Source organism: Leuresthes tenuis, unplaced genomic scaffold (assembly GCF_036924035.1).
Source record: "Leuresthes tenuis unplaced genomic scaffold, fLeuTen1.0.hap1 SCAF_6, whole genome shotgun sequence".
NCBI classification, from domain to species: Eukaryota; Metazoa; Chordata; class Actinopteri; order Atheriniformes; family Atherinopsidae; genus Leuresthes; species Leuresthes tenuis.
In genome coordinates this window covers 15,284,584-15,298,221 of record NW_027325360.1, presented here as the reverse complement: position 1 = coordinate 15,298,221, position 13,638 = coordinate 15,284,584, and the positions used below count along the sequence as shown (strand labels likewise).

The window sequence follows — 13,638 nt, the reverse complement described above, 5'->3', positions numbered from 1 at the left end:
GAACTCAAAGCTATTTAATGGGAAACTTCTGAAGTTCAGTCTAAGTGTGGATGCATAAAAGTACTTAGAAAAGCTCCTTCGCTCATCTGTAGGGTTTAAGCCTTATATCCTCTCTGTTTACTTCGTCTGGTAGCACCCACTGCACAAGTCTTTGCTGATGCAGGCTGTAGCTATATCCACTTTTGTTTCTGGCTATAAGCCACAGCTAACTTCGAGCACGGGGTGGTTTTCTCACAACAAACATAAAGGAGCTCAGTGGGGAGGCACGTTAGTTTAAATCACTCCCATTTATTCTTGAAGAGGCTACACACTTCCTCGAGGAGATTGAGCAGGGTAGGGATATACACAGCAAACTGCTCTGTACATGACAGACTGGCTTATCTCCTCTTTCCTCCTCTCTGCCGAAGAAGGGCCCTTTAAGGGCCTGTGTCATTGAGGAAAGGTAAGAGACAGGGAGTGCATATTAAACCATGTCCCACCACTCTTGGCTTCATAACATTTTATTGGTTGCACTCGAAGCTAATGGAAAAACATTGGCTTTAGATACTTGAGCTTCCGCCCTTGCTTGAGTGTAATTGGAGTATGATAAATATGAAGAATATGCAAGGAATAAATCATGTGACCGCAGCAGGGATGTGAATAAAGGGTTTAGAATGGAGTGAGCATTATTTATCCATCCATTTGCCATGTGACATGACGGCTGTACAAGAGCAAAACCCGGACACGCTGAAGTATACCACATTTAATGTGTGTTCTGATGGAGCTTTATTGTTGCTTTTTATAATCACAGCCAGGGTACACTGTAATTATCATCAAGTGTAAAGATTTGGTTTGGCTAATTTGTTGAATTAGAAGAAATGGACTGCGAGTTACTGTGAGCTCAAACAAGTCTGTGTTTGCTTTAGCTGTTTGGCAATCTCATTACACTTATTGATTTTTTCTGTTTTTTTTCTTTTTTTCTTTTTCAAATCCTTTTGAGAAGCAGTGATATGTTTACCTCGCCGGCGTATTCAGGGCTGGTTTCTCACAAGTCTCCCAGGGACAGCTGCGATGTTACTGTGTCGGGTTGACAGCGATTACACTCAAAAGTAAAATAATTGCGTAAGGCATTATCGAGAAATTCGCTCTTATCGCAGAGACGTGCGGCGCAACTTTGAACGCGCGCACTTGTTAGCTGTTTGAGTGACGTCCAGCGTTTGCTTTGACTGTTTTATCAGTGCTTTTCAGCGGCTCCCTCGCAGCACGCTCGCGAGACAGTGTTGTAATGCCAGAGTTTTCATACTGTAGTCTAATTGCAGCCTCAAAAAGGATAATTATACTGACACTTGTGCTAATCGCACAACGGATAAGGACACTCTTCCCCTCTAAGATAGTTTTTAATATTTGCAACCAGATGATTGGGGAAAACAATAAAGTAGTCTGCAAACAGTGGTTAGTGGAAAAAAAAAACAATACACAACCGCTTTATAGTGAATGGCGTCGGTGGTTAAATGAGCCAAAATGCTGTGAATTAGATAGCAGTCGTACGACTATTTTGCTGTTAAAAGGATAATGTGAGGCGCATTCAGATTCAATTGTAAGCAGGTGATGTAGTCATTACTTAATCCAAAGGCCTTTTCTGCTCTGCTGTTGTTAGCTGTGCAGTGATACTGTAAAAACAAGGATGTTAACAGTGATTTTTGGATTCGAGGTCCGTCACGTCCCCTCTCTTAAGAAGGCCTGATCGTGGCATATTCAAATTGTTCTACTGGTCACGTTAGACACGGACACTTTTTCTTTATTTTTAACCATGGCTCAAACACTGAGGAGCAAACATACTCAGTAAAGCCAGGAGTTCCTATGAAGAAGGAATAGTTTTTTTGTTTTTGACTTATTTTAATCTATAAAAATGTCCTCTTGGCGTCCTGACGGCGGCTGCATATTGTAGAATTTGGTTACATCATGTAGATATATGCTGCACATCCCTGTCATTTCTGACACTGGTCACACTTTGTGCTCCTACAGCTTTATTCTCAACATCTTCTAATGAATTTGTTCACCGTGCACAACAAAAACACGTGAAAATATGTACCTTAAAGTTATGAGCCTGACATCTGGATCAGATGTGGAACAGCATTTGCGCCTGGTCTCTTAGGATGGCATTGCTTGTTGAAAACGAGGCAGGTTTGTACTTTTTCTGCGTGTTTGTTTGTGGTCCGTCCCCCCCCCTTTTGAAATTTGCCGTGATGTCTGATCCGTCCGTATTGACGGGAATAACTGTTTGAAAACCACAAATGTCAGGTGCTAAACTGCAGATGGAGCGGGTCGATTTTTTTATTTATTCTTTGTCATGTTGGTTTTATTCAAAAAATGGATTTACAATTTGACTGGCCATTCAATCCTCCATTTCCTCAGGCACATTGTAAACACAACTGGCTCTGAAGTGCACCTACTCAGATAGAATGAAAGTCATTTGTTAGTCTGTATATTCCCCATCGCTAGAGGCTCTAATACCTGGCTGCAAAGCCAAAGTGTTCCTCCTTGGTCTTAATGCATTTGCCACCCTAAAGCTCTGAAAGCACGTCATTTCCATTCACTGAACATGTGATTCAAACAGAGTGTTGACAGAAACCAGTGGCTTTTAATGGATGGAGAGAATCATTTGCTCCCTCATATCGCTGTTTTTAATGTCATTTTGCTTGGCAGCTAAGAGATATAGGCAGGTTTTAATGAGGCCTGAATCTGATATGATCTCTATTAACTCGAGAATTCACTCAAATCACATATGCGAGGTAAAAAAGATGACATTGTGAGTCTGTGAGATCATTTTAACACATTTCTATGGTTAGAGGGGCATGTCAAAATGGGTAATTTAGCTTCAAATGAAGTCTGAACAGTATGGGTCTTCATTTCCATTCCCTTTTAGCTATTAGCTGAGATATCTGAAATGAAGTCCTGTGTTGAGGTGCGTTACACAAAAAGAGCATTCTGTTATTGTCTGATATTGAGCTTCCAGTAGGGATAAAAACAGCATTCTAATGTTATTTGTTCACACTCAGTCACGTTAGTTGTGCTTGGGTCTTGCCTCTGAAAACAAGGATTTAGCTGGCAGGAAATTTGGAGGTGTGGTCGAATAGCCAGGAATGTCACAGTGCATCGAAGCTCTTGCTCTCAGATGGGAGGAGATCGATACGGAGAATGACCGGGAGGGTGTTTATGTCCAAACAACAGTGATGAGAGCCGAGCAGAGTTGGTTATTGGATTTTCTGATCCATCTGCAGATATGCCACAAAGTCTTGCTTTTTGTGCATCACGGACGCTCAGGCAGAATCTCCCAGCCAATGGGAAGTGTTCTGAACAGCTCTGGTGAGCTATTACAATCTTTGACATTTTTTTTAAATATTCCCTAAAAGTTTATTTGAGGTAATAAACTGAGGAAGTCTGAAACCAAAATGCCACAGTAGATAGATGGAACATACTTTTATTGGTTTGTCTTCCACCCACATGTTATGAGCCCTTAATAAGAATCAGATTTTACATTATTTTGGCCCTCGTGCCATTTACCGACGCTGCGAATATGTTTTTAGAAGATGGCAACTGACAAAGCTCCACATCACTTAAATACATGTGTGTTAAGCGTGTGAAAACATGTATTTCCGTTGATTTATTTGCAACTTTTCAGTCCTCAAACTTCTTTCCTGCATGACCTTCTATGGCCATTAGATGGCACTATTAACCTTTGGAATACACCTATCGTCTCCCTGCGTCATTATAACCTCGAGGTAACACCAAGAACATGAGAGCATTTACTGAAAGGTCGTCAGTGTTTGGCATCGGGTGATGTAGGACGACTCACAACAGTCCTGTGGTTATTCTTCATTTAAGACAAAGGTTTAAAGGATATTTAAACTGCCAGCAGGCATCCTGTTCATAATACGGGGCCAGTCAGGGAGGAGGAATGTTATTAGGTATTTTTTCATTTTTAGAATTGTTATAACTTCTGAGTGAGACACTGGAAGTCACCCCTATGTTTGAGTTGGCTTATCAGCATCAAAAATGGCAAATGATATCCACTTGGAGGTTGTTGGTGCTGAAACTAGTTTTGATATACGGTATTCAAAGCTTGCAGAAGCCAGGAGACAAATGCTTATTGTTGATCATGGCGTTTAGAAAATTGCATGACTGAGTAATGGGCTCCGTCGCTTTGCCACGCGCATTAAATGCTGCCAACTGGCCAAGCTTTTCTGGTTCGATCAGCAGCTAGTTCTTTGCTTGTCAGGCATGGGGAAAGTTGACAGATGTCACACAAAAGTACAGCTACATTTGGCACAATAAAGGCTTTCTCAAACCATTCGGCAGCAATATGTTTTCATGAGTTGGGATTTAGTCAGAAGAGACAAAGTATCTAATTGATTGCAGGGGAAGTAAAAGAAAAAACCCATAGCCCATACCCTAATAAACGATGTCCCTCATTAATATAGCTCATATTTGTAACCTTATGTCTTTTTTTGAATAAATGTGCCAATAAATGAATTGATTTGATAAAAATCCCTTGATAATTTGATATAATGCTTTCCTATCGGACACTTTATCTTAGATTCCTCTCTTTTTCCTGCTCATGTTGAATAAATGTTTCTTTTATGAAATATAGAAGGCCTACATTAATTGTGTTGTTGTAGTTATTTTTGCAGTTTCAAATGTTTGTGTGGTTTTTTTTTCCTTCTTCAGGATGTACTAAACAACCTCGGTTCCTCAGAATTGGACGAGGACGATCTTATGCTCGACCTGGACCTCTCAGATGATCAGCGACATCGACACGGTAACTTTTGTTGCTCAGTGACGTTGCCGCATTCAGGTCAAATGCAGATTTAAAGGCCGCTAGCAGTTCTAATTCACAATAGCCGCTACTCTTTTTAACCTTTTAATTATTAAAGCTTTCAGTCCAGGAAATTATCGTATCAATCGACTTCAAGTAAACATCTGCTCTTATTGTCTCACGTGTTACAGATTTCCACCTTTTACCTGTTTGCTGTCATTCTCCTCGCCACCCCCCCCCCCTTCTCTCTGTTTCCACACAAAGCCCCATCTATTCCATCAATTTAAAACAAGAAACCTGTTCTGCCCCTGCGTCTTTCGACGTGTGCCATAGCTTTGATTCAGCTGCCTCATTTGCAGCGATTTATCTCCTTTGTTGTTTTGGCATTTCAGTCACACCGACATGCCTCGTGGTTGAAAAGTGACTGTCAGAGGAGAGTTATTGCTCAAGCCCCACCACGGAGCAGCACGGCGTGCCAAGCAGTAACTTCAGCCTCTGTTCATACAACGCATTAATATTCCATTATACTGAGTCCAGTGAGCTCCTGTAAGCTCCCCACATCAGACTGTAACCTCGTTATATAATACTTAACACGGTCACGAGTTGATTTCTTGCACATTCGTGTCATTTTAAAGACATTTACTTATCTGTCAGTCGAGTCGATGTGTTGAGGTTAAATGACTGACTTTTTTTTTGACGGTTATTTACAAAAAAGTATTGTAGTAAATGGGCCATTTAGCAAGCCATTGTAAATACTGTCAGTATTGATTAAGTTTCTAATTATCTCAACCTGCAAATACTGCTTTCATCTTTTAACGGCAGTGTGTGTGTGTGTGTGTGGTGTTTAGTCAGAGTTAAGCTTGAACCACGATCCCTCTGCATTTTCTGTGTTTTGAGACACTCAGAAACCGGGTGATTGATGGTAAATTCAACAAAGGCGCTCGCATCTCAATACGAGGCTGGAATATTCTGTCTCTAAGCTATTTTTAACCGCCTGGCATAATAGTCGAGTTTTCCGACAAATAACCTTAAAATGCTCAGCAAAAGTGTGGAGTAAAGACTACAAAAGGTTTTCAGCTTTAATAAGAAAAATGTCACGAGCTTACGGGGTTTAAAGAGTTTTGTCGGAGAGGTTTGGGTTTGAACCGACTGTTCACACACTGGCACAAAGTACACACACACACACACACACACACACACACACACGATAGCATCTCTACAGACACTGGTTGATGCGGAGCTAAAGGAGGCACCGTCATTAATACATACTAGCACACAAGCGTGGATGCTTAGTCATTAGACCTAATGGTTTGCAGACTGTAGCATGAAATTAAAGGCTTGATGAATTGTACTCATAAAGTCAAGGGACTAAGACTGCGCTTGCAATAAAAGAGTAAGGTTCTTCGACATAATCAAAGTGAGTCATTTAAAAACACACACGCTCACAAACTTTCAGCAGTATACACACTGCAGTTTCAGTTATGTGCACAGGTTAATATGAAGATATATTTATACACACACCCAGACACGCACGACTAGAAATAATACACCTGCGACCACACACACACACACACACACCTACACACTCTCACTGGCACTTCACGTTTTTATCTCTCTCGTGTGGCCCGTTGAAGCCTTTATTAAAAAGAAAGCTGTTTCACAGCAATTTACAGCCAGCGGTGTTCAGCTGCAGGAATGAAACCGCACACGGACAGGAGGAAAAAGACCACATTTCGGAAAGTTTTGCCGCCTGTCTTACTTCACACGCGAACACACTGCCACGTCGGCCGGCTTCTTAAACAACAACACTTTTAAGTAGAAAGTTGTGAATTTCGTTGGCTAAAATGAGTCAAGAGCCGTTTTTTTTTTACCTCGAGAGGCGGAAGAATCGATTTCCATGAGCAGTAACAGCTTAATGCAGTGATTATAGGTGTGTTTGAATATGTCCACAGTGTCCAGAGAAGACTCCAGCCAGTCCCTGACCTCCTGCCTCAACCTGCTGCCCTCCCCCATGGAGCCATCGGGCGATCGCACTGTGGGAAAAGAAAACAATCAAAGGTAAATGTGTGCAATTGCAAGAATACACAGTGCATGTTGTCGTATTCTCCATAGGGAGTGGAAGAAAAAAAAAAAAGAGTCCCAGCAACCATATACACAGAAAAAGCAAATGACAGCAAGTTTTTGTTTTCGTGTGTGTCTTGAATTTACAATATCTTTAAAAAGCCCTAAAGGTAAGTCTACCTTTTGATAGAGAAAATAATCCTATGAATGTAATTTTCTCTCCATGCTCTACTGTGTGGTCACCAGCCTTAAAACTGCACCAGTTGCCCGAAATACACTCGCTCACGAGGGTAGCTGTTGGCTTGGGGAGTGGAGTCCACTTCTCGGAAGGTCGCTGGTTACATCTCTGGCTCCTGTGGTCCACATGTAGAGGTGTCCTTGGGGAAGATACTGAACCTAGATGTGCAAGTGTGTGTGTGTGTGTGTGTGTGTGTATATGAGAGGTAAATGTGACTTTGAGTTAATATCAAGGCCAGAGGAGGGTTGTATAAATGCAGACAATTTATAGGTTTTTTTTAAAGGCACTTGGCAGCTGGGTTGGTCTGATTTGCTGGAGAACTTGCCGAAGATCCTTGGTGTTTTTAAGGATGTCTCACTTTCTTTCTGTCTCTTGATGTAACACTCGACTAACCTGATGCTCATCTCTTGGCTCTTTAGAGGCCGTAGTTAGGCCTGTCTTGGTTATCTGAGCTGACGATGGCCATTTGGCACAATTAGTGATGTCATTTTCTATCAGCTGTGAAGAACACTTTCCAAGCCTATTTCCCCATTGTGAGCCGCATTTGCACCTCATTCTTCTGCTATCATTCAGTGGTACTAATTATCTAATCTCAAGCACTTCTACTCAACATTCACTGAACTCAACGCCACGGATTTCGTTGCAAAGCAAAAAATAAATAAAAAAATCCCCACCTCAGTATTAGTTTTCTTTAAAGCCAAATGAAAGAGAAGAGCCCGATAACTTGGAGGAAGCCGTTTCATTAGATTTTCAGCGGCGACCAAAGGTGCTGACGCCAATCCAAAAAAATGACAGAGGCAAGAAATGATCAGAAACAGAATTGAATTGTCACTTGAAATATCTGCACGGCAATTAATTGTTAAATTAAACCTCCGTGATCGTGACATCCCCGACCAAACTGACGTCTGCAGGGCGGTGTTACAGCCGGAGGATTGTGGAACCACAGCTGCATGAAAAAAAAGACTAATGGACCTTTGTCTGGTATTGTTTGACCTGTCTTGTACCACAGGAGCATGTGGAGTGCTGGAGGATCTGTGTTTCATACACTTAGACACAGAGCAGTTATACTCTGTACACTATACCTTCAGTACGTTACAGCTACAGTGTAACTATTTTATTGAGACAAAAAGAGACAAACAGGAGGTTATTGCTTATTCCTGGAACTGCTGGTATTGAATGTTCCGCATAAATGCAACACGTTTTATGCCTTTCTCTCCCTTCGACATGAGACAGAAAGAGGAAAGCGAAAGAGATAAATAAATGTAGTCCTTTTGAATAAACATGCTGGTAGCCTTTCTGTTCTCCTGTGTGTCCCGGTAGCCGGCGGCTGAACGAGAACACACAGAGTTTCTGTTTGCGCTTACGAGTCCCGCTTCCAGGGACCGTTCCATATGTGATGTGATTTGGCCACTTATTTGCAACATCTTGCTGGACACACACACACAATCGAGCACACACACCCACTCATCTCCACGAAGGTGCGTACACACACACACGGAGCAGCTCTGCGAATAAGGCTTATTTAGTTTTATGGAGCTGCTGTGTAATAAAGGGATGTATCACCAGTATTGTTGCCTGGTGCTTTGCCTGACAAGCCTGCAGATGATTATTACTTCACCTTTCAGTTTTCCTCTCTCTGCTCCCTAGTTGAATTTATTTTATTTCTGCTGCTGGCACTCATAGAGGAAATGTATCTGTTCAAACATGCTTGCCTGTGAGTAAACGGTGTCTGTGATCCTCTTTGTTTGTGGGAACTGTAAGTCAACATCTGTGAGTGGTCTTGAAGTAGAGGTTGAGAGATTTCCACTTAACATTGAGACACTTAGCTGGCCTGGACCTACTTTTTTTTTTTTTTTTTTCTGGGAAGGGCTGTGTGTACAACACTGGCTGAAAGTTTCAGTGAATAGAGAGATGTTTGCTGCATCCAGACGGCGTCAGTGATTCATGCAACCTTTTCAACCCGTCTAAGTTTATTTCTTCTTTTATTTTGTCTGGCACTTCGTCGGTTACTCCATTCACACTGAAGTCTCACGTGTCTTTGAAAGCGGGGGAAGAGCAGCTCTGCCCACGCGCTCGCGTTCAAATATTTGCATTATTTGTTCTGTCATTGGAGATGGTGGCTAAAATGTCATTCCGGTGAAACTGATTATCTTCAGTTCGACTGGGCTTGTCTTGACTGACACATTGCAGCCCAGTCTGGAAATGTCACAATGTTAGCAGTGGCTTCATCCCCCTACAGTCCAATCAGAGAGAACGAGAATACTCCTTTATGAGAGAAAGGAAATATGTGAATGAGCAGAGCTGTGCTTGAAGCTCAACTTTATCATCACTGTGTTGACATACAATCTTGCTTAGATTGACAGTCATAGCAACACGACTTGCATCATGTTAGTTCTTTGCATATGTTTTGCTACCTCTGCCACAAATTCCCATTTTTTTTTCTGCTCAAGCAGCGCTCAAATGTTGTTTCGTTGGCTGACTCAAGCTGCTTCCTACAGCTGAGTACGTTACACCCATTGAGAACGAAATGACCTTTTTTTGGTCAGGTTTGTGATGCGAGTCATTCCCAGAATCATGCTGCCGGTGCCGCTAAGAGGCCTCATTAGCTTTAAAATGAAGCTGCAGTGGATCTGAGGGGTGACTTCTATCCATCCACACATTCATCTATACCCTCTTAATCCATTTCTGGGCTGCTAGAGCCTATCCCAGCTGCCATTGGGCGGGTCATCAGTCCATCACAGGGCCAACACATAGACGAACAGCCATGCATGCTCCAAGCATGTGCAACACAGTGCTAACCACCGCTCAGATTTTATTAAAAGTCCAATGTGTAGAATGTAATATTCATGTAATATTCATGATTGATGTCTTCATTAGTATCTAATCGCATGAGAATCCGAATAGTTTTCTTCTTAGAACCATACATCTCCAGGGGGAGTTGAATACTTGAGCTATTGAGGGACTTTTGCGTATCTGGGTTTCTTTTCCATCTTTTGTAGGTTTTCAGGGATACTTGAAAGGGGAGGATGATGTGAGTGTTCCGGAACTGGCTGCATTATGCAACTACACCCCAGCATTTTTTTGTAGCTTAAATGCTGAGCGGCACAGAAGTTTAATCAAACATACGAATGACTGGGTTGATCATACAGCTACAGATCACAGCAGTGAGCAAAAGACCGACTTTTCAGACTCATCTTTCGTCTCAGTTTGAAGTCAATTACGAAGTTGAGAAAACTATTGCTAATATCGCCATGCTAACATGCTTATGCCTCAATTTGTTGTGGCTTTGGAGACAGCGGAGCAGATTGGACAGTGGGGCCAGGTACTAACTTTCTTACCCTGACTAAGATGTAGCTGCCGGCAGGTGTTAATTTATTTCCCACGGTTTTAGTTCAGCGTCTTATCCGATTTCCTCTAACAAAACATTTCCACACAGATTGCACTGGAAAATGTGTAAAGTCTGTGAGTGAGAACCCAAGATTGGAAGGGGAAAAAGCAAAATGTGTTTGCCCAAGGCTTCCTCTATCTCTCTTACAGTCTTCCTTTTTCTCCAAGTCTCCTTTGCTGTTTGTCTCAGGTTTCACATTCCCTCGAGGGGACATTGATTTGCTGGAGGCAAAGCAAGCTCCCCTCTGTTCACACACAAGAAAACACAAACACACACACACACACACATGCATATATATGCAGCGATTTTACACTTCAGAGGACATTACACGGCTTGTACAAGACTTAACCATATTACTAACAATAACTCACCTGACCCAACCTAAAACCAAAAGGTGATATTAACAATGAGTGATTTATCTCGCGGGACCTCGGGGAGGCTTTATGTTCCCAAAATGGAAGCGACTCGCCACAATGTGACCGCGTAAACAGAATAATGTCCCCACAACAAGAGCAATACAAGCACATGCACGTACACACCTGTCAGTCAGCGAGCCTGTCCAGAGACAGTATCAGCTGCAGAGGACTACCTGACAGGTTGCACAAAACATCTGCTGTATGCACACACACATGCGCGCACACACAGCCTGTCATGCATGCTTTCTCTTTAATGTGTGATGGTTGGATGACTTTGATGACAAGTGTATACTTTCCTTTCTTTAGGACTTATCTGTAACTGTGACAAAAGCCATAACAGTAAACCCCCGAGTGCTGCGTATCCATTTCTTTTTTAACAAGATAGGCATGAAGAAGAAAAGTCAAAACAACAAGGGGAGTTTTCTGCAGAGGCAGGTTTGAAAAGAGGAAATATGGTGTGCTGTATTACCTTGAAATGAATAAGAAACTCCATGCAGACATGCAGACACAGTGTCCCCCATTAGCTTGTACATGCTGTGCAGCTGCCGAAAAGCAGCAACCACTTATCAGCGACATAGAACAAAACGACAGTTTAGAATCATAAAATCATTGATTGCTGCAGCTCCAGATGCCGCCCACCACACCAAACTTTTCACAAGCTCTGACTTTTACATGTAGCGAGAGGCCACATTGAGCAGGATGAGCTGAATAAATAAGATCTTTTTTTTTTTTCTTCTCCTCCTTCAATCAGCTGTGTCAGTGGTTTAGTTTGCGTCTCTGATTTAGGTTTAACGAACGCACAAATGACGCTGCACCCGTCAAATTATCACAGATAAAGACGGCCGCATGTCTGCAGAACGTAGACGCCACCAGTTACAGGGCAGATGAACGAGGAGCATTTAGATTTAAGTGCTTTGTGCGTGTAGCTCTCTTCAGCCTGTTGTGCATCTTTGCAGTGGCTTCTTGTCATAATGAACGCGCCTCGGTGCCTTGTGCGGGGCACATTAGACCAGCGTCTCTCTGTGTGATGTATCTTTAATGCCTGCGTTGTGTTGCTTGTTGTGTTATGACACCGACTCCTCCCTGGTCTCCCCTATAAAAATGACGCAGAGGAAATTAAATTTTGACAGTCGGTATATGGCTTGCCTGTTGCCATGGTAACGGCGGTCTGCCTGTTGAGTGCTCCCATGCCCACTCTTCTTTCCTTTCCTCCTTTGCTCCTCGTTTTCGGTTGTTACTGCTTTTTGATCACTATGCAGGAGACCGATCGTCCAGGCAGAGGACATGCGAACACTCTGAGGTGTTGCTGTCTGTCAGCGTGCAGTGGGCCACCGGGACGCTCTCTTTTCCCATATCTGCACTTCTTCCTTGGGGATGAATGTGCGGCTGTACTATACTTAGGCTGATTAAGAGCATGCCAGAGTTCTTTTCTGTGGGTGAGGTTTAATGTCTTTTTCTTCCAGCGTCTGCTTGCGCCGCGTCTTTGAAAATGCAAAAGAAGAGGCGCGATAGAAACTGAATTAGCAGGGACATTAAGTGCAGCATTGATGGCAACAACGAGAAGACTGAAAGAATAGATATCATAGCTTTGATACCACGGTCAGCTGGATATTAAGACACCGCTGAGCGGTGGGTTTGATATGGCTCATAGTGATATACTCTCAGTTGGACCTGTGGTTGCCCACTGATACTTGCAATCAGAGTTTATATGGAATTGTCTCACATACACTCATAAACATAAGAAGAAATTAGTTTAATGTTAATGATCCATATAGTATCCGCTGTGATGTTGTTTCATCCCACCTGACTCGATTTAGTCAACACAAGTGAGTCATAGTAAGTCCTACGCCCACATTTATTCACATCCACACGTGCACAGGTATGAAAACGAGCGCGTCATGACTCCAGCTGAGCTTTGAGGTGGAGCTGGGGACAGATGAAATGCATCGCAGCGAGAGTTTCAGACACGTAAACACACACGATGTACGGTAGAATTTGGAAAGAACACGGAGTAATTTGCTTCTCTCTTTGCTCAGTTGGTGAACTTATAACGATGCAGAACATTTATTTATTCAACAAGAGCCGACAAGGCTCGGTCTTTTTCTGTATTAATCAGTAGTCTGCGGACACTTTTCACGTTATATATTAAACAATCCGTGTTCTCGACGCATTCTTTCTAGGAAAATAGTTTTATTATTCTCACCGTACTGTAGCTAAGCATCTCAGGATGCCTCAGAGCGAAAGCTATGCTTACATTGTCTGCACTGACATTTTCAATTTGAAGACAAATATCATAAGCGTGCTCAAATTTCTGCAGTGTGTGCATCTGCCGTCATGAATATGTCTTTTCTGAATTGTTGTTCAGCTTATTCACTTCACCCTAGTGGGTGTATTAAATGTTCAACACAGGGAAATAAATTCATCTCAGCTCTTTTTTTTTTTTTTTGGTGCTTTGCTCTGAGCAGGAACTCGAGGTTCCGATTTGTAACTCTGAGAGAAAATTAAATTGGCAACAAATAAGAGATTCCTTTGCTTTCCGTTTCTTAATTTTTCACCCGACAATCGCTTCCAGAAGTGGCGGTCACTGTTAGCAACAGATCATAAGACATTTTGCTTTCTTGAACTTAAGTGTCTCTTGATCTTTTCTCTATTTGTGGTGGATTACGTCAGACTATCAGACTATACAGCAAAAATGCTTACATGTTGCCTTCTGCAGTGAAACATTCTATTCTTCCCTTCC

The 13,638-nt window shown here is 42.3% G+C and overlaps 1 protein-coding gene across 2 annotated transcripts in view; it reads left to right on the top strand.

Moving 5' to 3' along the window:
- The window catches only part of ccser1 (coiled-coil serine-rich protein 1), a 106,008-nt gene that overhangs the window by 9,390 nt on the left and 82,980 nt on the right, over positions 1 to 13,638 (top strand). For both annotated transcript variants that reach the window (XM_072387781.1, XM_072387782.1), the window contains exons 5-6: positions 4,708 to 4,798; positions 6,748 to 6,853. In XM_072387781.1, coding sequence (XP_072243882.1) covers positions 4,708 to 4,798; positions 6,748 to 6,853 — 197 coding nt within the window. The remainder of the gene's footprint in view (positions 1 to 4,707; positions 4,799 to 6,747; positions 6,854 to 13,638) is intronic.